Below are 24462 nucleotides of genomic sequence, written 5' to 3'. Positions count from 1 at the left end.
TTCTAACACTTAGCATTAGTATTATCTGTCTTTTTTCTTTTTTCTTTTTGTTTTTGGAGACAGAGTCTTGCTCTGTTGTACAGGCTGGAGTGCAGTAGCTTGATCTAAGCTCACTGCAACTTCCACCTCCCAGGTTCAAGCAGTTCTCCTGCTCAGCCTCCTGAGTAGGTGGGACTACAGGCATGTGCCACCACGCCTGGCTAATTTTTTTGTATTTTTATTGGAGTTGGGTTTTGCCATGTTAGCCAAGCTGGTCTCGAACTCTTGACCTCAAGTGATCCACTCACCTCAGCCTCCCAAAGTGCTGGGATTACAGGCCTGAGCCACCACCCCTGGCCTAATTTAGTTACTTTTATTAAATTTTTTATTTTTTATTTTTGTGGGGAGATATATATATGTATGCGGTGGGGCACATGAGATGTTTTGATACAGGCATGCAATGTGCAATAATCTCATTATGGAAAATGGGGTAGCCACCACCTAAAGCATTTATCCTTTGTCTTATAATCTGATTATACTTCTTTAATTACTTTTAAATGGACAATTTAAGTTATTGACACCCCATTGTGCTATCAAATAATAGGTCTTAATTCATTCCTCCTGGTTTTTTTGGTACCTGTTAACCATACAAGCTTTCTGCCCTGCTACCCCTCCCACCCTTTGGCAACCATCCTTCTGCTCTCTGTTTTCAAGAGTTGAATTGTTTTTATGTTTACATCCCACAAATATGTGAGAACATGTGATGTTTGTCTTTCTGTGCCTGACTGATTGTCTTTATTTACTGAGTTGTAAGAGGGCTTTATCTGTTCTGGAGTACCTTATCAAAATTTCCATTCTGCGGGTTGTCTTTTCACTTTTTTTTTTTTTTTTTTTTTTTTTGAGATAGAGTTATCACCCTGTTGCCCAGGATGGGGCGCAGTGGCACGATCTTGGCTCTCTGCAACCTCTGCCTGCCAGGTTCAAGCCATTCTCCTGCCTTAGACTCCTGAGTATCTGGGATCACTGTTGTGTGTGCCACCATGCCCAGCTACTTTTTGTATTTTTAGTAGAGATAGGGTTTCGCCACATTGACCAGGCTGGTCCTGAACTACCAACCTCAGGTGATCCACCCACCTCGGCCTCCCAAAGTGCTGGGATTACAAGCATGAGGCACCACACCCAGCCTGTCTTTTCACTTTCTTGGTAGCATCTTAAGCAGCACAGAAGTTTTAAATTTGATGAAATCCAGTTTATCAATTTTTCTTTTGTTATTTGTGCTTTTGCCATCATACCTAGGAAACCGTTGCCTAATCCAAAGTCATAAAAGTCTACATCTGTGTTTTCTTTTAAGAAGTTTTATATTTTAGCTCTTACATTTTGGTCTTTGATTTATTTTGAGTTAATTTTTGCATATGGTGTGAGGTAGGGATCAGACTTTGTTCTTTTGCATGTGAATATCTGGTTGTCCCAGCACCATTTGTTGAAACGCTGTTCTTTTGCCATTGAATTGTCTTGTCACTCTTGCCAAAAATCAGTTGATCATGATATGAGGGTTCCTTTCCAGGTTGTATTGATCTGCATGTTAATCCTTATTCCTCTACCAGTACTGGTCAATGTAGCTTGTATTGAAATTGGGAAGCGTGACTCGTACAACCTTGTTTCTCTTTTTCAAAATTATTTTGGTTATTTGGGGTCACTTGCATTTTCATGTGAATCTTAGAATCAACTTGTCAGTTTCTGCTAAGAAGCCAGCTAGGACTAGGCACAGTGGCTCTTGCTTGTAATTTTAACATTTTGGGAGGCCAAGGTGGGAAGATCACTTAAGCCTAATAATTCAAGACCAGCCTAGGCAATGTAATGAGACCTCATCTCTACAAGAAAAAATTTAAAGGTTAGCCAAGCATGGTGGCACATTCCTATAGTCTGTTACTCAGGAGGCTGTGGCAGGAGGATCACTTGATCCTGGGAGTTAGCGGTTGCAGTGAGCTGAGGTTGTGACACTGCACTATAGCCTGGGTGACAAAGTGAGACCCTGTCTCAAAAAAAAAAAAAAGCCAGCTAGAATTTTGATAGACATTACCTTGTATCTGTAAGTCAACTTTGTGACTTGCCATCTTTAAAATATTAAGTCTTCCAGCCCATGGACATTGGCCATCTTTCCATTTAGTTTAGTATCTTTCAGCAGTGATTTATGGTTTTTATAGCACAAGTTTTGTATTTCTTTCTTTTTTTTTTTTTGAGATAGAGCCTTGCTCTGTCACCCAGGCTGGAGTGCAGTGGCGTGATCTCGGCTCACCACACCCTCTGCCTCCTGGGTTCAAGCAATTCTCCTGCCTCCACTTCCCGAGTAGCTGGGACTACAGGTTCCTGCCACCATGCCCAGCTAATTTTTGTATTTTTAGTAGAGACGGGGTTTCACCATCTTAGCTGGGCTGCTCTACGCACTCCTGACCTTGTGATCCACCTGCCTCAGCCTCCCAAAGTGCTGGGATTATAGGCATGAGCCATGGTGCCCAGCCCATTTTGTATTTCTTTTGCCAAATTTATTCCTAAGTGTTTTATTTTTCGAGCTATTATAAGTGGATTTTTTAACTTTCACGTTCAGATTATTTATTGCAAACATAGAGAAAGACAATTGATTTTTATACAGGCAGACTTTGTTGCATTGAGCTTCACTTTATTATGCTTTGCAGATATTGTGCTTTTTCACAAAGTCAAAAGCTAGAAATTAAGCCCAGTGAGGAAGGCATGTTGAAAGCTGAGATAGGTTAAAAGCTAGACTTCTTGCATCAGTTAGCTCAGTTGTGAATGGAAAGGAGTTCATGAAGGAAATGAAAAGTGCTGCTCCTGTGAACACATGAACGATAAGAAAACCTTATTTCTGATAGGGAGAAAGTTTTGGTAGTCTGGATGATCAAACCAGCCACAACATTCTCTTAAGCCAAAGCCTAATTGGGCTTTTTAATTAGGGCTTAATTCTCTTAAGCCAAGACCCTGACTCTCTTCAATTCTATGAAGGCTGAAAGAGGTGTGAGGAAGCTACAGAAAAAAAGTTGGAAGCTCGAAGGGGTTGGTTCATGATGTTTAAGGAAAGAATTCATCTCCGTAACACAAAAGTACAAGATAAAGCAGGAGGCGCGGTGGCTCACGCCTGTAATCCCAGCACTTTGGGAGGCCGAGGCGGGTGGATCACAAGGTCAAGAGATGGAGACCATCCTGGCCAACATGGTGAAACCCCGTCTCTACTAAAAATACAAAAATTAGCCGGGTATTTGGCATGCACTTGTAGTCCCAGCTACTTGGGAGGTTGAGTCGGAAGAATTGCTTGAACCCAGGAGGTGGAAGTTGCAGTTAGCGGAGACTGTGCCACTGGGCTCCAGCCTGGTAAGACTCTGTCTAAAAAAAAAAAAAAAAAAAAAAAAAAAAAAAAACATAAAGCAGGAAATGCTTTGTGGAAGCCACAGCAAGTTATCCAGAAGATCTAGCTAAGTAAGGTAATCAATGAAGTTGATGGTGCTACACAATAGATTTTCAATATAGGTGAAACAAACTTCTCTTGGAAGAAGATATAATCTAGGACTTGCATAGCTAAAAAGAAGTCAGTATCTGTCTTCAAAGCTTCCAAATGCAGGCCGACTCTGGTTAGTGGATAATGCAGCTGGTGACATGAAGTTGAAGCCATTGCTCATTTACCATTCTGAAAAATCCTAGGGCCCTTCAGAATTAAGCTAAACCTACTCTGCTTGTGCTCTAGAAATGAAGTCATAAATTCTGGATCACAGTATCTATTTACAGCATGGTTTACTGAATATTTTAAGCCCATTGTTGAGACCTACTGCCCAGAAGAAAAAAAGGTTCTTTTCAAAATATGGCTGCTCATTGACAGTGCACCTGTACACTGGATGTACAAGGAGATGAATGTTGTTTTCATGCCTGCTAACACAACATGCATTCTACAGCCCATGGATCAAGGAGTAATTTTGACATTCAAGTCTTATTATTTAAGAAATACATTTTGTTTGCTTTGCATAATAATCAGAGAACAGAAAAAAAAAAAAGGAAAAATACATTTTGTAATGCTATAGCTGGCATAGATGATGATTCCTCTGATAGATCTAGGCAAAGTAAATAGAAATCCTTTCCTTCTGGAAAGGATTCACCATTTTAGATTCCATGAAGAGCATTTGTGATTCATCAGAGGAGGCTGAAGTAGCAACATGAACAGGAGTTTGGAAGAAATGGATTTCAACCCTCATGGATGAGTTTGAGGGGTTCAAGACTTAAGTGGAGGAAGGAATGGCAGATGTGGTAGAAATAGCAAGAGAACTAGAATTAGAAGTGGAGCCTGAAGATAGGACTGAATTGCTGCAACCTCATGATCAAACTTGAATGGATGAGGAGCTGCTTCTTGTGATGAGCAGAAAGTGGTTTCTTGAGATGGAAACTATTCTTGGTGAACATGCTATGAATATTATTGAAATGACAACAAAGGATTTAGAATATCCCATAAACTGAGTTGATAAAGCAGTGGCAGGGTTTGAGAGGATTGACTCCCATTTTTCAAGAAGTTCTACTGTGGATAAAAAGCCATCAAATAGCAGTGCATGATACAGAGAACTCTCTTGTTAAAGGAAGAGTCAGTCAATGTAGCCGATTTCATTGTTGTCACCCCAGCCTTTGGTAACCACAACAGTCTAGTAGCCATTGACATCGAGGCAAGACTCCACCAGCAAAAAGATTACAACTCCCTGAAGGCTCAGATAATCTTTAGCATGTTTTGGCAATAAAGTATTTCTTAGTTAAGGTATGTACATTTTTTTGAGACATAAAGCTGTTGAATACTTAATGGACTATAGTATAAACATAAGTTTTGGTTGGACGCGGTGGCTCATGCCTGTAATCCCAGCACTTTGGGAGGCCGAGGCGGGCAGATCATGAGGTCAAGAGATCAAGACCATCCTGGCCAACATGGTGAAACCCCATCTCTACTAAAAATACAAAAATTAGCCAGTCGTGGTGGCGCGTGCCTATAATCCCAGCTACTCGGGAGGCTGAGGCAGGAGAATTGCTTGAACCCGGGAGGCGGAGGTTGCAGTGAGCCGAGATCACGCCACTGCACTCTAGCCTGGCGCCTGGCGATGGAATGAGACTCTGTCTCAATAAATAAATAAACAAACAAACATAACTTTTATATTCACTGGAAAACCAAAAAAATTACGTGACTTCATTGAAACTTTTGCTTTTTTGGTCGTATCTGCCCTCCTTTTTTTTTTGAGACAGTCTCACTCCGTCACTCAGGCTGGAGTACAGTGGTGCAATCTCGGCTCACTACAACCTCTGCCTCCCAGGTTCAAGCAGTCCTCATGCTTCAGCGTCCCAGTGGCTGGGATTACAGGCATGTGCCACCACACTTGGCTTTGTTGCGGTTTTTTTTGTATTTTTAGTAGAGACAGGGTTTCACGAGGTGGCCAGGCTGGTCTCAAACTCCTGACCTCAGGTGATCCGCCTTCCTCAGCCTCCCAAAGTGGTGGGATTACAAGCGTTAGCCGCCACACCTGGTTCATTTTTACTTTCTTACAGTGGTCTGGAACCAAACCTGCATTCTCTTCAAGGTACGCCCATTCCTATGTAGTATTGGGGTAAAAAAAATGAAAGAAAAAGGTACGCCCATATATTGATCTTGCATTGTGCAATCTTGCTGAATATGTAACTTTTATACATTTACAATTTTTTAAATTGTACACATATATTATTTACTCTCAACAATGGTGATATAATAATCTCAGGTAGGCGTTTATCCCCTAGGAAGCCTGCCCCACGCCCCCACTGGGATTTACCCAAGGGAGGTCGGGGAGGGGAGCATTGCCCCATCTTAAGTTTTTTGGCAGCAGCAGTAGGAATCTTGGTCTCCCATAGGATGGGATAGAGCTCCGCCTAGCACATATTAGCCCCCTTAAACAACTTGATTGACAGAGCGAAGGAACAAGTGAAGCGGGGGGTGAGCAAGTCCGCTGGCGCCTTCTTCCTCTGAAGAACCCTCCTGCTGCTGTTTAAGCCATGATCTGTCGTCCTGGAGTATTTACCTGTTCATTCTGGTTTTGCACCATGGGAAGAGAGAAGACAGCTAATCTTTCTTTCCCGAGACAGCCTTTCAGATAGATGTTGACAGCCAGAATGGCAGATGTACTTGGAAGGGCTTTGTAAACTCCAGAAGAATAGAAATGCTTGTTGCTGTTTTTATCATCTTGGCTTTTAATCTCCTACTATCCGCTGCCACAGATCTCTTCTTTGGATCCCACACCCTTCCTCCAAGGCGGCAGCTTCTCTGGTTTTCCTCTGTTAGAAACTTTGCTAAATGGGGCTGGCCATGGTGGTTCATGCCTCTAATCCCAGCACTTTGGGAGGCCGAGGCAGGCGGATCACTTGAGGTCAGGAGTTCGAGACCAGCTTGGCCAACATGGTGAAACCCCGTCTCTACTACAAATACAAAAATCAGCCTGGTGTGATGGCAGGCACCTATAATCCCAGCTACTCAGAAGGCTAAGGAGAATCACTTAAACCAGGAACGCGGAGGTTGCAGTGAGCCAAGATCATGACACTGCACTCCAGCCTGGGCAACAGAGTAAGATGTCATCTCACAAAAAAAAAAAAAAAAAAAAAAAAAAAAAATTGGCTGGGCACAGTGGCTTATGCCTGTAATCCCAGCACTTTGGGAGGCCAAGGCAGGTGTATCACAAGGTCAAGAGATCAAGACCATCCTGGCCAATGTGATGAAACTCCATCACTACTTAAAAAAAAATAACTGGGCATGGCGGTACATGCCTGTAGTCCCAGCTACTGGGGAGGCTGAGGCAGGAGAATCGCTTGAACCTGGGAGGCAGAGGTTGCAGTGAACCAAGATCGCGCCACTGCACTCCAGCCTGGCGACAGAGCAAGACTTTGTCTTTAAAAAAGAAAAAAAAAAAAAAAAATAGACACCTCCAGCTTTGGCCTGTGTACATGTCTGTTTTGGACAGGACCCGGGTCAGTCTTAGTTGACTTCTCAAACCGTGGTTTCATGTGGCCCTCCAAACCATGCTTTGCTCTTGAAAACATTTTGGATCCAGACTTCAAGTGAGACAAAACTACCCTATCACATCCCTGCAGCTTTCGTTGATTTTTATTGGCCTGTAGTCCGACAGAGCACATCGATTTAAAAATTCTTTTAATGGCCTGTGTTTATTTCTAAATCATTAGCTTGTAAATTCCCAGGGTATACAGGCTACCGGACTGTTCTTGAATATGCTGTCATCACTGTGGTCTTAGACGTTACTTCAGCGTCCTGGTCCTCCAGCACTTTCTGCATGTTGGCTTTCTGCTTGGTTTGATCACGACGGGGAGTAACCTATGGTGTGGTGGAAAGAAGGTGCCGACTTTGAATTTATTAGCGAAGGTTAGTGTTGTTGACTCGGTTTCTATTCAGACAGTGTTGGTTACTTGATGTAGGAGGTTCTCACATTTATACTCACAGCAGCTCAAGGAGGGAGTTACTACTCTCACTTAGCAGACAAAGAGACCAAGGCTTCAGTTGTTTTTGTTGTTGTTGTTGTTTTGAGACGGAGTCTCCTCGCTCTGTCACCCAGGCTGGAGTGCAGTGGCGTGATCTTGGCTCGCTGCCACTCCGCCTCTAGGGCTCAAGCGAGTCTCCTGCCCCAGCCCCCAAAGTAGCCAGGATTACAGGCACGTACCACCACACCTGGCTAACTTGTATTTTCTGTAGAGACAGGGTTTCACCATGCTGGCCAGGCTGGTATCGAACTCCTGACCTCGGGTGATCCAGCTGCCTTGGCCTCGCAAAGTGCTGTGATTTACAGGCGTGAGCCACCACGCCCAGCGAGAGGCTTCAGTATTTAAATAACTTGCCTCCCAGTCACCCAGCCAGTGTGTACTGGAACTAGGATTCAAACCCAAGTCTGTCTTTCCATCAAAGCACATACTCTTTTCATCAGCCACGTGGCCCCAGGCCCAGTGCGCAATGCTGGATGTTATTATATCCCTAGGCGGGGCCAGGGGCCAAGTTCTTTTTTTTTTTTAAAGATGGGGTTTCACCAGGTTGGCCAGGCTGGTTTTGAACTCCTGACCTCAGGTGATCCACCCACCTCAGCCTCCCAAAGTGCTAGGATTACAGGCATGAGCCACCACGCCCGGCTTCAGGGGCCAGTTTCTAAGTGGCTTGGTGGGTTTCTGCGTCTGAGAAGTGGAGCTGGTGAGATGGCGGTTCCTTCACTGTTTTCCAAGGGCCGCCGTGGCTTTGATCTTGACAGCAACCAAGATGTATCGCCCCACTTTGCAGATGAAGCAACTGAGGCCCAGAGAGGTTATTTCAATGCTTCAGGCAGTGCACCTGTTTTATATTGGAGCTGGAAATCAAACCCTAGTGTGCCAACAACATACCCAGGCTCTTGGCTGTGCGTGGCGTCGACTTGCCTACCACACAGGCATGGCCGGGCCCCCACGTTACCCTGGAGAGATGAGCCTTTTTTATTTTAAAATACATATCACTTCTTGGCCGGGTGCAGTAGCTCATGCCTGCAATCCCAGCACTTTGGGAGGCTGAGGTGGGCAGATCACTTGAGGTCAGGTGTTCGAGACCACTGCGCTCCGGTCTTGGCAAAAAAGTTAGATTGTCTCAAAAAAAAAAAAAGATATTCATGCACCAAAAAATGAAGGATTGTCGCTATGTTTCCCGGGCTGATCTCAAATTGCTGGCCTCAGGCAATTCTCCTGCCTCAGTTTCCCAAAGTGCTGGGATTACAGGTGTGATAGAGCCATGCCTTAATCCAGTCTTAGGACCTCAAACTTAGTGCCCTTTCGACTTTATCATACAGTCTTCCCCTCTTCCAACTCCTGTCAAATAAAACAGTCAAGCTTCAAAACAAACACACAAAAACCCTTCAGCTCTGAAGATATCGGTTGTTTAGTCTTTATTTTTACTGTATTTTACTCTCTCCTGGGCTGGGGTGCAGTAGCATGATCTTGGCTCACTGCAACCTTTGCCTCCTAAGCTCAGGTGTTTCTCCTGCCTCAGCCTCCCAAGTCATGGGGATTACAGGCATGTGCTACTTTGCCTGGCTAATTGTTGTATTTTTAGGAGAGACGGGGTTTCACCATGTTGGCCAGGCTGGTCTTGAACTCCTGGCCTCAAGCGATTTGCCCGCCTCGGCTTCCCAAAGTGTTGTGATTACAGGCAAGAGCCACCGTGCCTGGCACTGTATGTTACTCTCTCAGAGATATGACCAACTGTTGAGATCTGTAACCATCAGCTTTCAGTAGATTATGCCACAGTAACAGCAGGCTGCTCCAAATCTCAGTGGCCTGTGGCAACCAAAAATCATTTCTTGTTCATGTCATGTTGTCTGGGGGTTGGCCGTGGCCGTGCCCCAGCCCGGTGGGTGGTCCTCATTTGGGAATCTCAGTGGGGGAAGCATGTTCTATACGGTCCTCAAAGCAGAGGGAGCGAGTACAGTGGCTCTTAAATCTTACACTCAGATAAGACACCGTTACTTAGATGCCATTGGCCAAAGCATTTCATGTGGCCACGCCTAACCTCACTGGGCTGGGAAAGCAGCCACAGGGAAGTTGCTGTTATACGACACGTCATGTGGCAGTGAACAGAGTGTGTGACGCCTCCTCCAAGGGAGCACGGATGGTGGCTCAGAGCAGCAACACCGTAGTCCATGTGACTCCAGGAACCCACAGCACAGCACTGCTGGAACTCACGTGGCTGGGCACTTTCTCACCCTTTCCGTATCTCAGACATCTGGTGGATGCCAATGAACTTGTTTTCCAAACTAGACTGAGTTTTTATGCTGTCGTAAGCAAATACTGATGAAGAGTTAGATTAAAATACCTTCCTATAGGCATTTATCTTTAATCTCATTTTTTTTGAGACAGGGTCTCACTGTCACCCAGGCAGGAGTGCCGTGGTGCAACCATAGCTCATTGCAGCCTTGACCTCCTGGGCTCAAGCCATCCTTGCAAGAGCTGGGCCCACAGGCACGCACCAGCACACCCACCCAGCTAATGTTTTTGTTTTTTGTAGCGACAGGGTCTTGCTACGTTGCCCAGACTGATCTCAAATTCCTACACTCAAGCGATCCTCCCGCCTCGGCCTCCCAGAGTGCTGGGATTATAGGCATGAGCCACTGCACCTACACATTTGTCTTTAAATGTAACACATTACGTTAAAAAAACCTCAACCTTGCTGGGCGCGGTGGCGCGTGCCTGTAGTCCCAGCTACTCGGGAGGCAGAGGCTGGAGGATCGCTTGAGCCCAGGAGTTCTAAGCTGTAGTGCGCTATGCCGGTCAGGTGTCCGCACTAAGTTCGGCATCAATATGGTGACTTCCCGGGAGTGGGGGACCACCAGGTTGCCTAAGGAGGGGTGAACCGGCCCAGGTTGGAAACGGAGCAGGTCAAAACTTCTGTGCTGATCAGTAGTGGGATCGCGCCTGTGAATAGCCGCTGCACTCCAGCCTGGGCAACATAGCGAGACCCTTCTCTATTTAAAAATATATATATATTTTAAAAAAAAAAGAAAAAGAGAGAAAAGAAAAAAAAAACCTCAACCTTATGAAAGCGGTGTTGAAAAGATATCTGTGGAATCCAGTGAAAGCCATTAACAGGTATGTGCAGGTCACTGCAGGAAGACGGCTAGAGAGCACTGCGGGGTGTGTACAATGGAGAAAGACACCTCCCAGGAGCTGCCGCCAGCCAGGTGGCTGTCATTATCTCACAGCACACAAAACAAATGCTTACTACAGAGAGAACTCTTTACATATTAAGCATTTTCCCTTTTTTTGAGACAGAGTCCCACTCTGTGCCCAGGCTGGAGTGCAGTGGCGTGATCTCAGCTCACTGCAACCTCTGCCTCTCAGGTTCAGGATTCTCATGCCTCAGCCTCCCAGGGAGCTGGGATTACGGGCATCTACCACCACACCTGACTCATTTTTGTATTTTTAGAGAGACAAGGTTTTACTATGTTGGCCAGGCTGGCCGTGTACTCCTGACCTCAGGTGATCCACCCACCTTCGCCTCCCAAAGTGCTGAGATTATAGGCGTGAGCTACTGCGCCTGGTCAAGAACTCTTTACATATTAAGCATTTTCATAAAGATTTGAACGTGGATTCTTGAACCCTTAGGTCATATCTGCAGCCCATGTGGTTAGCCATTGAGGAAGATATTAAAAGCATGTTAAGGACCCACTGTGTGACCATGGTCAGGCGGAAAGGCAGGTGATGCTACAGCCTAGTTTTCCAGGAATTTATGATCTCTGAGTCACGCAGCCTTATCTGTCATCCTAGAACTCCAGGACGGCCCCAGATGATGTGGGAGTGGCCGCGGCTGGGAGACAGATCGCCCTGAGCCTGGGGATCAGGGTAACATTCCTGGGAGGCGCCTTCCAGGCGGAGGGGAAATTGCTCATGTGTTCAGGGAACAGGGTGTGACTGGGTGTGGCAAGAGGTGAGCCTGAAAAGAGGCTGGTCCCTCAGAGCAGGACAGGTTTTACCCAAGTCCACAGGCCAGTGTCTGACCTTCTTTAGATCCGCCCCAGTTTAGCTTCTTCTCAGCGGTTTTGTGTCTGTGTGAGTGTATGTGAGACAGGGCTTTGCTGTGTTGCCGAGGTTGGTCTTGAACTCCTGGGCTCAAGCGATCCTCCCACCTTGGCCTCCCAAAGTGCTGGGATTACAGGCAGGAGCCACTGTGCCGGCCCTAAATGGTTTTCAGGGCGTGGTGCCTACCTCAAGCTAAAGTGCATGCCTGAGGGAGCTGGAACCCTAACCTAGGATCCTCTCTTCAGCAGTCCTTGCCTTAAGACCTCGCCATAGACATTTGCTCATTCACAGATCCCTCCCCTCTTAGAGGGAGCTGTGTTACCAAGCCTGGTGTGGCACCACCAAGGCATGCAATGGGCGGGCCGGGCTCCCTGCAGGCAGGCGGGTGGATCTGGAGCATGAACATGAGCAGGACACTGTCCCTTCCTGCCTCCCTGGCACGGGTGCTCTTCCTGGCTGGTAGCCGTGTGGACATTTGGGGGAAGCTTTTCTGTGTGTCAGAGGCACTCTGATGTGTCCAGTAGTACAGCGGTCCTCCCCAGGGTAGGTCAGTGACTCGCCCAGCCCCAGGAGGTGGCTGCTGTCTCCTTCTCATGCATATGAGGTAAGACTGACATTCAAAGTCCTGGTTCCCTCCCTCCCTCCAGACCTAGAACACGGCCAGCCCCAGGATGATAGGCCCAACTCGAGGTCTGGAGGAAGTGGCGTGTGCACTGGGTCTCAGCATAGGTAACTTTTGAGTGGCTGGGCTTTTTTCTGTTTTGCTTTGTTTTGAGATGGAACCTCACTCTGTTGCCCAGGCTGGAAGCAGTGGTGCCATCTCAGCTCACTGCAGCCTCCACCTCCCGGGTCCAAGTGATTCTCCTGCCTCAGCTTCCGGAGTAGCTGAGATTACAGGCTGCACCACCATGCCCGGCTAATTTTTCTTTTTCTTTCTTTTTTTTTTTTTAATCAGAACTCTTGAGCCACCGGCTAATTTTTCTATAGTTAGTAGAGACAGGGTTTTACTATGTTGGTCAGGCTGGTCTCGAACTCCTAACCTCGTGATCCACCCGCCTCGACACCCCAAAGTGCTGGGATTACAGGCATGAGCCACCACATCCGGCCCAATTTTTACTATTTTTTATTGAGATAGGGTCTTGCTCTGTCATCCAAGCTGGAGTGCAGTGGCCCAATGATAGCTCACTCCAGCCTTGAACCCCTGGGCTCAAGCAATCCTCCCACCTCAGCTTCTGAGTAGCTGGGACTACAGGCATGCACCACTATGCCTGGCTAATTGATTTGTTTGTAGAGATAGGGTCTCGCTGTGCTGCCCAGGCTGGCCTTTAACTCCTGCCTGCGTTTCCTGAAGTGCTGGGATTATAGGCGTGAGCCACCTCACTCAGACTTGAGGCCCATTCTTGTCTCGGCCAATGGCCACAGAAGTCACAACAGTGAAGGAGCATACAAAGTATCCAAATTCCCAGAATCCACAAATCCTTCCAGACATGTTTGGAAATCTTACATGGGGCTGAGGGGACTTAATCATTTAGAAGAGGATCTTTTAAGTCATCTCTTTTCAGAAACCTCATGGTCCATTTGCATGATGGCTAATTAAACTCATGGGCCTGACCGTGTTCCTCAGGACTGGGCTGGAGTTGCCCTGTGTTCGTGGAAGAGCACCTGGGGAGAGGACTGGGAAGCGTGGTCCCTGTGATGCAGCTCTGATGACTGGAGGAACACTAGGGTTTTGGTTTTTATGCCAGTTTACATAAAACGACATGGACACACGTGAAGTGTTTTTTGGTTTTTTTTTTTTTAATTGTTTGGGTTTTTTTTGTCTTTTTGAGACAGAGTCTCTCTCTGTTGCCAGGCTGGAGGGCAGTGGCATGATCTCGGCTCACTGCAACCTTTGCCTCCTCGGTTGAAGCCATTCCCCTGCCTCAGCCTCCCGAGTAGCTGAGATTACAGGCATGAACCCAGCTAATTTTTATATTTTTCTAGAGATGAGGTTTCACCATGTTGGCCAGGCTGGTCTTGAACTTCTGACCTTGTGATCCACAGGCCTCGGCCTCCCAACGTGATGGGATTACAGGTGTGAGCCACTGTGCCTGGCTCGATGGAGTGGTTTTAAGGAGCTGAGAGTTTAATTGGCAAGAAGGGAAAGAGAAGGCAGAAGGAAGAGGCTCCCCCGTACAGAGACAGAGGGAGGGGGGCTCCAAATCTGAAAGCGGAGATCCCCAAGTGGAGTGGAAGGCAGCCAGGTATATACAGAGGCTGGAGGAGGCGGTGTCTGAATTGCATAGGGCTTAGGGGATTGGTTTGACCAGGTATGTTATTTATGTAGCCCGCAAAAAAAACTGGCCCTCCCACCCTCGCCTTTTAATATGCAAATGCAGCACGTCCTAATGTTCTACACATGTGGATATATGTGGGGGCAGCCATGTTGCCAGGGACATGCAGGGGCAAGAGCAAGAGGACAGTGCTGGGAATTGCCATGTGGGGTGGACCCAGTTTTTAACAGCTGGTATTTGCATATTAAGGTTGCTGACTGGGCTTTAAGAGCCAGGCTTTACAAGAAATGCTTTCGGAGCAGCTTTGAAAGAAACGAAAACTTTTCCTCCTTATCTGCCTAAAAGAATTTCTTAGTAACTCATGCCACACCTGTATCACTTTTCCAGCGCTGCTGGAACCAAGTGCCACTCGCCAAGTGGCTTAAACATCAGAAGATGATTCTCTCGAGTTTCGGGAGGGCAGAAGTCAAAGATCCTGGTGTCCACGGGGCTGGTTCCTTCTGAGGGACGTAGGGGAGAATCTAGTGTGTCCCTGTCCCAGATTCTGGTGGTTTCCTGATCATCTTCATCTTATAGATCATAGCCCAGTCTCTCCTTAATCTCCCTGTGACGTCCTGCCTGTCTTCGTGTCTGTCTCTGTGTCCAGGCTTCTCCTTATTGGAACCTATTGGACGAGGGCCCACGCTAATGACCTTCCCTTATCTTGATCACCTTGCAAAGACCCTACTTCCAAATAAGGTCACCTTCACCGGTATTGGGGATCAGGACCTCATCATCTCTTGGGAGACACAGTTCAACCCATTACAGCCCAGAAGTGTGCCATGTGAATTATCAAACCCCACATCCCTGGGAATAACCGAGGCAGGAGGACAGAGGTCAGGATCCTTCCAGATCCCAGCCCTTGCCTATGGGAGACACAGCCACCCATCACCCACCATCGGAATCCCTGGGAAGTGAGGGGCCCTCCGTAGGCAGATCCTAAGCCAGGAAGAAAAACCTCTGTATGGCCGTCAAGCGGTACGGACAGCAGCCAGGGCATCAACTGCCCAGCTTTCTGGACAGACCCTGCTACCCACCTGCCTCTCGTAGAAGAGCCCCCAGGAAGTGTTCCAATTTATCCGGAGAAGTAACTCCAAATCTGTTTCTTACTCCAGAGACATATAATATGCGGGCTTAGGTACAATTGAAACAATGCCATTTCAGCAGTTCCCAAAATTCGTAATAGATATTGAGAAAGATACATGATACGACAGTGAAAGAAATCACGACGCCCAGTCTTACATACAGGTTGATTTAGAAGACGTACATACACGTGTTTTAAACAACTTGATTGAGATATAATTCACATGCCACATAATTCACACATTTAAAGTCTGCAGTCCATTGACTTTTAGGATATTCACACAGTTGTACAGCTGTCACCACAGACCACTGTAAAACATTTTTTTTTAGTTTTCTTTTTTTTTTTTTTTTTTTTTTTTTTTTTTTTTAATAGAGACGGGCTTTTACTATGTTGGCCAGGCGGGTCTTGAACTACTGACCTCATGATCCACCCGCCTTGGCCTCCCAAAGTGCTGGGATAACAGGCATGTGCCACCATGCCCGGATAATTTTGTACTTTTAGTAGAGACAGGGTTTCTCCATGTTGGTCAGGCTGGTCTTGAACTCTCGACCTCAGGTGATCCACCCACCTCGTCTCCCAACGTGCTGGGACTACAAGCATGAGCCACCGTGCCTGGCTATAAAACATTTTCATCACCCCAAAAGAAAATCCCACACTCTTCAGTTGGCATCCACCAGCCACTCCTCCCCACCCACCCCCAGTCCGATACCACTCTAACGTATGATGCATCTCTCTCTTGTTTGCCGGTATGTCAGCATTTCATGCAACGTTTTTTGTTGTTGTTGTTTTGTTTTGTTTTGTTTTTTTGAGACAGAGTCTCACTCTGTTGCCCAGGCTGGAATGCAGTGGTGTGATGTTGGCTCACTGCAACCTCCGCCTACCGGATTCAAGCAGTTCTCCTGTCTCAGCCTACTGAGTAGCAGGGATCACAGGTGCATGCCACCACACACCCAGCTAATTTTTGCATTTTTAGTAGACAAGGAGTTTCACCATGTTGGCCAGGCTGGTCTCAAACTCCTGACCTCGTGATCTATCTGCCTCGGCCTCCCAAAGTGCTGGGATTACATGCATGAGCCACCACACCTGGCCAGGAATCACAGCCTTATCTTATTGGGTTGTGGTGGAGGTGGGGGCAGCAGAGGGGGTAGTGGTGGAATGTGTCTGAGTTCCAAACAACCAACTTCAAATTGGAATCCTGGTGCACAGCTTGTTAGAAGTTGGAAATGCTTGCACTGCCCTAGTCTGCTATGCGTTTGATTTTCTAGACCCAGCTCCCACTAGCCCTCATCCCCTAGTCCTGAGCGTCCCTTAAACTGCCAGGTGGCTCAGGTGAGAGGCCCTGTAATTAAACCACATCCTTTGCCTCTTAAAAATAACATTGGAGACAGCATGGTTCAAGGAGGGGACAGAAGGAATATATAATTTAGCGTCGTTTGCCTGAGCCAGTATGAAATCGGTGCATGTGCAGTCTTGCGTGCTTCGGCTGTAAAGCGTGCTCTGTTGTCTCAGCAAGTGTGTAGGTAAGCTAAATATTCTAACAAGTTGGTCCAACCATGTCAGGCTCTTTGCATGTGCGTCCGGCATAGTCGATGAATAGACGTCCACGTGGAGGAACTGGCTCAGCTAGTCCGTTCACAAAACCGACCAATCGTGGCCACCATCACAAAACCTCACCAGTTGCCTGATCTGGAATCCCGGGCACCGTCCTCGGTTCGCCTTGTTCTTCTGGGCCTCACGTCGACTGTGTGTGCTGCCGATCTCTCCAGCACCTCCGCCTCCTCCTCAGCACCCACAGCCACCACCCAGTGCATCTCACTTGGATGAGAGCAATGATGTCTGAGTGGTCTCTTCCTCCCTGCCCCCTCCTGTGTTCCTTCCACCCTGACTGCTGCCCAGGTGATAAGGGTCACCCGGTACCACATGTCCTTGTGCCCCTCATGATCTAACCCCACTTGCTTGTCCAGCTGTGTCACCCACAGCTCCCACATATGTATCTGCATTCCCACCCGGCAGACTCTCACAGGTCCCCATGCCCCATGGTATGTTGTAGCCCTGTTGGTGGGCTCTTAATCTAGACTTCAGGAGTGGAGGGAGCACAATCTGACATGTGAATAAGTGTCTTAAAACAGAGAGCATGGAGGCCGGGTGCGGGGGCTCACGCCTGTAATCCCAACACTTTGGGAGGCTGAGGCAGGTGGATTACCTGAGGTCATGAGTTCGAAACCAGCCTGGCCAACATGGTGAAAGCTCATCTCTACTAAAAATACAAAAATTAGCCATGTGTGATTACAGGTGGCGGGCACCTGCAATCCCAGATACTCAGGAGGCAGACATTCCAGCTATCTCTTGAACCTGGGAGGCAGAGGTTGCAGTGAGCTGACGTCACACCAGTGCACTCTAGCCTGGGCAACAGAGTGAGACCCCGTCTCCAAAAAATAAAAAAAGAATTTTATGAAATTCTTTCCTCCGGGCATTTGAATGTGTTTTTCCGTTTATATGCAATGTCTTACCCATCCACCTGAGTGAAATGCTTTGTAAGACTGCTCCAAGGTCACAACTTTACTTCCTGAGGTTCCCTTCCCCCTGTCCTCAAGGATTTAATTGCTTGTTAATTACATACCTGTTTCCCTCCTAGACCCTGAGCTCCTGGGAGTAGGAACTGTCTCTTGCTGCCCACCCCTGACCCTCAGCAGTGTCTAGCGTATGGCTAGTCCTTAGTCAGTGCTTGCAGAAGGAAAAAGACCAGGAAGGGCACGCCAGACCATTCTTCTCTATGAAAGACCCACCAAGTGCTCCCTACTGTATAGTGAATGGCGCTATACTCCCAGATCTCTGCTCCTCCCTCGTTTACCTTCACGAACTGGCCCTTTTGTGTTTGCAAGGATTTCCTCTAAGAGGTTGAAGCCCAGTTGTCAAACATGTACTCGGACGAATCAGATTTCTCCTTGATACAGGAATTCACTAGATGTGTAATGCTTTGTAAATTACCCCTTCACAGATGTTGAGCTCTTTGTTTTTCTTTTCTTTCTTTTCTTCCCATTCAGATTGATGCACTGAGTAAAAGAAGCAAGGAAGCTGAAGCAGCTTTCTTGAATGTCTACAAAAGATTGATTGACGTCCCAGGTAAGCCCTGGCACTGATGGTCCACCAGTGGGGGGCTTTGTGTCTGGTGAGTTGGTGGGTTTTGGGCTCATTTTTAATGGCTTTCCTGAGGAAAATAAATAATACCATTAGTCGCAACTTCGCGCAGGAAACCAGGGAGTGCCTCACATGTGAATCCTCCAAGACCCAGTCTTTGGATATGGAAGGAAATTTGATGCACTTGTTGAAGGACTCATGTAATCTCTAGGGGATGATTTCATAAAAGCAGGGACCCAAATCTCTGGGGCTACAGCATAAAACGCTGTACGTACCACAGAGGAGATACAGATCCAACGCGTGTGTGCTGTGCAGAGAGGTCCCTTTTACTGTCCACTGCCACCTTCAGGACGTTAGGAATGGCCCTACCAAGACACCTGGAGTGTCCCGCTCCCCCTGCCAGGTCATCCAAGATCAGTGGCCCTGGACAAGTCCTTCACTTAAGGGTTACGGGCAGAGGGTAACTTATAATCCCTGCAGCTACAACCAAGTATTTCAGTTGTTTCTTTTATTTTTTTTCTAAGTTTACTTATTTATTCATTTTTGAGACAGGGTCTCGCTCTGTTGCCCAGGCTGGAGTGCAGTGGTGCAATCTCTGTTCATGGCAACCTGCACCTCCCAGGCTCAAGCGATCCTCCCACATCAACCTCCCAGGTAGCTGGGAGGCGCATGCCACCACACTCAGCTAATTTTTGTATTTTTTGTACAGATGAGGTCTCACTGTGTTGCCCAGGCTGGTCTCCAACTCCTGGGCTCAAGCGGTCCTCCCACTTCAGCCTCCTAAAGTGCTGTGGGATTATAGGTAGGAGCCACTGCACCACCTTTAATCTTTTAAAGGGATTGAAGAATTAAAATTTAAATAATGTTTGTGAGGCGTTCTGAGAGATGATGGCTTCCGATTCTCTATTCTGGAAAAGTGAAAATGCATGTTTCAAGTGCCTTGAGCTCTCTGGTCCTGTTTGTGGGTCCTAATTGCCTTAGCATCTCGAGTAAAGTGATGGATATAACCATGTGGGGCCCAGCTCAGCCCTAGGGAGATGCTGATCAGAAAATTAGGAAAGTCATTTGATGTGTTTCTCCAGCAAGCAAGGAATTTGAATTACCACCACCCTCCCCTCCCCACCAATTACAGTTGTGTACTTGCCCTTGTTAGCAATTCTCTGAATATCATTGACGTCATCAGAGCTACATTAACAGAGCGAGGCAGGCACAGGTCTCCTTTGTACCTGTACTTGGGTTCTGATTCAGGTCCACCATGGGCTTTGCTGTCCCCTCTTGGAACTGGGATTAAAAGTGGTCGCACCGGGACGACAGAAAGCAGTTGGGACAGGGAGTGGGGAGATCCAGATTCTCCTTCCCTGGACTTGTTAAGAGTTCTTGATGGCATTCCTTTTCCTCTCTGGACTTCAGTGCTGTCATCTGTAAAATGGAACAGATGGAACAGGGTTGGGAACAGCCTAACCGTAGAGAATGGTTTGCTTTGATCTCAACTTTTACCGTCTTGGGAGCTTATCTAATTATTAGTTCCAAATTCTAGCCTTTGGTTTTCTGTGGGAGTTTGTATCTGACTAGGAGTTCCCTGAAGAATCTGACCGAGCCTCATGAGGAAGCTCCTTCACAGTAAAATGGATCAGAGAGTAACCGCTGGAGGGTGTCCAGGTTCTTGGTGTTTTGAACAATGAATTGGGCAAAACGCGCAAACCAAGGAAAGAGTGAAGCAAGGAAAGCAGAGATTACTGAAAATGAAAGTACACGCCACAGGTTGGGAGTGGGCCGAGCACCTGCTCAAGGGCACAGATGCAGAATCTTGTCACCCCCTAGAGGTTACCCGTTGGCCAATTGGTATTTACCCCATGTAAATGAAGTGTTGGCCTCCAATCAGTCCAGTTGGTTGTAGAAAGCAACCAACCAGAGGCTGAAGGGAAGTTACAAAGGTCACACTCCTAGCAAACATCTTGATTGGTTGTGGAAAGTAACCAATCAGAGGCTAAAGTTAAGTTACAAAGTTGCACTTCTGTGCAAATGAAGCTTGGCTCTGCAGTCAGTCTGATTGGCTGCAGCCAGTCAGAGACTGAAGTTACAAAGTTACCCTCCTATGCAAACGTCTGATTGGTTGTAGAAAGCAACCAATCAGAGGTACTTTCAATTTCCCATCTGCAGGGCAGAAAAGGGTGGGGGTTTGCAAAGGAAGTAGCTTCTGGTCCTTTTGTTACCTAGGCGTGGAAAGTGGGGGTTTTCTTTGGATTTATTTCAAGGAAGTCAGGGTGAATTGGCCTTCGGTTTTCTGCCTGCACACCCTGTTCTTCTGCCTCAAGAGCACACTGACCCTCAGGCATCAACAGCCTGGCGGGTATCACTGGCATTTTCTTGTGCTTAAGGTAGTGGCTGAGAATTTTCTATCTGGACTATGTCATGTCCATGCTGACGCAGGCATAAAGAATTTACAAAAAAAGCGTGACCTGGGCTTTGAGAAATCTTATTTTGTGTTGCGAAAGAGTTCATTCTTTGACTTTTTGCTGCTTCCTCGGGCTCAGGAAGGTTCTGCTCCAGCCTATTTCCAGAAGTTCTTGCTACCACTTCTGGGAGCAGGGTCCCAAAAGTGAGTGTTTTCCAGCTGAGAATTTCGTCCAGTTGGTGACTTAGTCAATAGAAGACTGACCCACTTCATTTTTGCCAGAGACCCAAAGACTCTTTAGCAGCTGTTTTCAAAATAATCTGTAATCTTTTTTTTTTCTTGCTGTCACACAGGCTGGAGTGCAGTGGCGCAATCTCTCCTCACTACAGCATCCACCTCCCAGGTTCAAGAGGTTCTCCTGCCTCAGCCTCCCACATAGCAGGGATTACAGGTGCCTGCCACCACACCCAGCTAATTTTTGTATTTTAGAGAGATGGGATTTCACCATGTTGGCCAGATTTGTCTCAAATGCCTGACCTCAAGTGATCCACCCGCCTTGGCACTCCAAAGTGCTGGGATTACAGGCATAAGCCACCGTGCCGGGCCTCACTGCAGTTTTCTAAATAACCTGTAATCTCTTTTCAAAAAGTGGAATTTGCACATCAGTTTTTCCCTAGTGAAATTTTTCAACTGCACAGCCACTTTAAAATGTTGCTTAGGTTTCTTTCTCTGCAGTTATTTTCTGTGTTAATTTCCCAGAGAAAAAAAAGAGACCATTCTTCTCATCAGCGTTCCTCTTTATCTGAGTAGACCTTGTCCATGCACATGTACAGATTTTATAGAATTTTAATCATAGCATGTGTGTATATTCATATTCTGCCTTTCTTGCTTAATATTATGATTCTTATAACCCTGAGCATTTTCCTATATTGGTGATATTCTTCAGTTTTTATTTCTGGCCAGGGAATTGAAGTGTGCAGTTTAAATTGATGAATGGTGGGAGTAAAGAATGTTTGATATTTACTGTAATACTAAAAGTCAATCAAAATACATCTACATTCCAGGTAAAGAACTTTCACCCACCGCCTCCCAGGTATTTCTTACAAATGCTATGATCTGCCAGATCTAACAAGTTACCTGCAAAGGAGGAACGGAGCTCAGAGCACTCTCCTTGTGTTTTGAAGTCTGATTATTGCTCAGAGGCAGTCATTCTGTGGCTGAGACTTACAGGAAGGGCCAGGTCAATAGCGATGATGCATTTACTGACAGTCACTCAGTTGCGGGGAGTCGGGGGGCCTTAACTGTCTGCATACTTCAGGCCGTAGTGCAGTGGAATCCAGAAACATTTGTAGGATGTGGCAAATTCTGCTAGTTGCAAGATACAGCAACTCATACTATCACAGAAAAAGAGAGGCAGCCCTTGGGAATAATGCAACAGGCATTTCAGCTATGTGCCACACAGCCCCACTCCTGGAGCACAGGGAGAGCCGGCAAGCTGGCCCCAGGAACAGCGGAGCCAGAGACCCACCCGGGCTAAGAGTGACAGACGCTTGACCGAACCAGCTCCCACCGCTGCCCCTTCCTGAAGTTTTATTTATTTGTGCATTTCCTTGTTGCTTACCTCTGGGTCTCCTTAGAGTGACAGCTCCATGAGGACAGGGCTTTGCATTGTGACTCTCTGCCCAGCACCTGGCACACAACAGGTAGGAAGTGGTGAATGACTGAAGGAGTCAGTTGACCCAAATCCCCACCACTCCCTGAGTCCTCAGCCCCAGGGTTCACCAAGGGTTGCACTGGTGACTCTGAGAGCTTTGTCCCCGGTCCAGGTCTCACTTCTGAGTGCCAACCTGCATATGCAAGTGGCGTCTGGACCTTCCTGATAGCATGGCGTGGCGGGCACGCTACACCCACCCAATGTGTCCGACAGAAGCTGTCTTCTTCCTGCATTTCTTCTTTTAGCAGACGGCATCACCTCCCACCTTGCTGCTCATGTTCTGATCTTTTTGTTTTTCTTGAGATGGGGTCTCGCTTTGTTGCCCAGGCTGGAGTGCAGTGGTGCAATCTCAGTACACTGCAACTTCCACCTCCTGGGTTCAAGTGATTCTCCTGCCTCAGCCTCCCAAGTAGCTGGGATTACAGCCTTGCACCACCAAGCCAGGCTAATTTTTGTATTTTTGATAGAGATGGGTTTTCACCATGTTGGCCAGGCTGGTCTCGAACTCCTGACCTCAGATGATCTGCCCACCTCAGCCTCCCAATATGCTGGAATTGCAGGCATGAACCACCACGCCTGGCCTGTGTTCTGAGCATTTTGTCACCAACTCTGGCCATCTGACCTCTAGGATGCGTCTCTATTCCAGCCACTGCCCTCCACCCCGCCTCCTGCCTTGCACTCTGCAGTTCATGTTGATATGAGTCTAAGCACTTGCAGGGCGGCCAGACTCTTCCTGCCTAATCTCCACTGGCCCCTCTGGGTTAACCTGCTGAGATGTCACTTCCTGACAGAAAGGCCTTCCCAGCCGGTTTAGGGGACCCTTCCCGTGCACACACACCCTGCCCTGGGACCCTACCCTTCGCTCTATCATAATTCCTTGGTAACTGTTTGGCAGAGACTGGTTCAGTGCAGTTTTGTCCCTAATTATCTCCTTTGTCTCTACCCCAGTGCCTGCCATGTGGCAGAAACTCCATAAATATTTGCTAAACAAATGCAGAAATGAATGAATCAAATTATTTATTCAAAACGCTCTCTGAGTGTTTTTTCTGGACTCAGGCTCTAACTGTTCCCACTGAACCACCCTCCCGAGGTTGAAGCTTCCCAGTGAGGGCGAGCACTGCGGAGCACTAAGACAAGTCAATTGCAGGAGAACAGAATGTGTCTTTTATTGAGTTGCAGCGGTTTAATAGCTCTCCGAACGCTCATTTTACTTTGGTGTCACTCTATAAAGATTTACATGCCTGCATAGACATTTATACAGCACTTAGCGTTTGGGGTTGCCCAAACCAGCACACATGCTTCTGAGACCTTCGGCTTTGGGGCCGGCCCTTGGTAGGTGGGACCTGTGTTTGGTTTACCAGATGTCACACTGGCACTCCAAGCTCAGCACCCAGGGTAGGATCTCCCTTCACCTCAGCTCATCCCACATCATCGCCCAGCACCCAGGATAGGGTCTCCCTCCACCCCTGCTCTTCCCCCACCACCCCACCCACCCACTTCTCCTTCAGTCTTCTGGCTCCTCCCTCTTCTTCATCTTCCACCTTCTGAAATCTCCTTCATACTAAAGGCACCAAGGCCGGGTGCCGTGGCTCACCCCTGTAACCGTAGCACTTTGGGAGGCCAAGGCAGGCAGATCACCTGAGGTCAGGAGTTTGAGACTAGCCTGGCCAACATGGGGAAACCCTGTCTCTACTAAAAAAAAAAAATACAAAAAAAAATTAGCCAGGCATGGTGATGGGGACCTGTAATCCCAGCTACTTGGGAGGCTGAGGCAGGACAATCGCTTGAACCCAGGAGGTGGAGGTTGCAGTGAGCCGAGATGTCCAGCCTGGGTGACAGAGTAAGACTCTGTCTAAAAAATAAATTATTTAAATTAAAAAAAAATAAAGACACCAAATAAGCATTTAGCAATATAGTAGCATTGAACCCTCATGGTCCTGATGCACCCTCTGAGCAGGTTTGATAGTTCAGACCTTGAGGTTTCTGTGCTTTTCGTTTGCTACCAGATCACTTCTCATTCCTTAGTCAGTTTCGTATTATCAGACTCTCATCTCCCTGGGTATTACTTGGGTCAGTGCCTGAGACCTCAGCACCCCTCATCCTCCCACCATACTCCCAGGGTGTCAGGAACAGGGTGAGCCCCAGGAATACAGCAGCCAGATCAGTTCCTGCCCTTGGAATATAGAGCCTGGTGGGAATAATATGGGCATTAAAAAGTAATTGTGACCAGGTGCAGTGGCTCATGCCT

At 47.2% G+C, this 24462-nt stretch overlaps 1 protein-coding gene across 15 annotated transcripts in view; it reads left to right on the top strand.

Annotated features, from left to right (window-relative positions):
* The window catches only part of CUX1 (cut like homeobox 1), a 470808-nt gene that overhangs the window by 237566 nt on the left and 208780 nt on the right, over positions 1 to 24462 (top strand). For all 15 annotated transcript variants that reach the window (XM_032255085.1, XM_032255084.1, XM_032255083.1 and 12 more), the window contains one exon: positions 18012 to 18090. In XM_032255085.1, the coding sequence (XP_032110976.1) occupies positions 18012 to 18090 (79 nt within the window). The remainder of the gene's footprint in view (positions 1 to 18011; positions 18091 to 24462) is intronic.

This window comes from Sapajus apella, unplaced genomic scaffold, assembly GCF_009761245.1.
Source record: "Sapajus apella isolate SASKATOON/1434 unplaced genomic scaffold, GSC_monkey_1.0 scaffold88, whole genome shotgun sequence".
Classification (NCBI taxonomy): domain Eukaryota; kingdom Metazoa; phylum Chordata; class Mammalia; order Primates; family Cebidae; genus Sapajus; species Sapajus apella.
The sequence above is the reverse complement of the archived record's forward strand: the minus strand, read 5'-3'. Positions and strand labels throughout refer to the sequence as shown.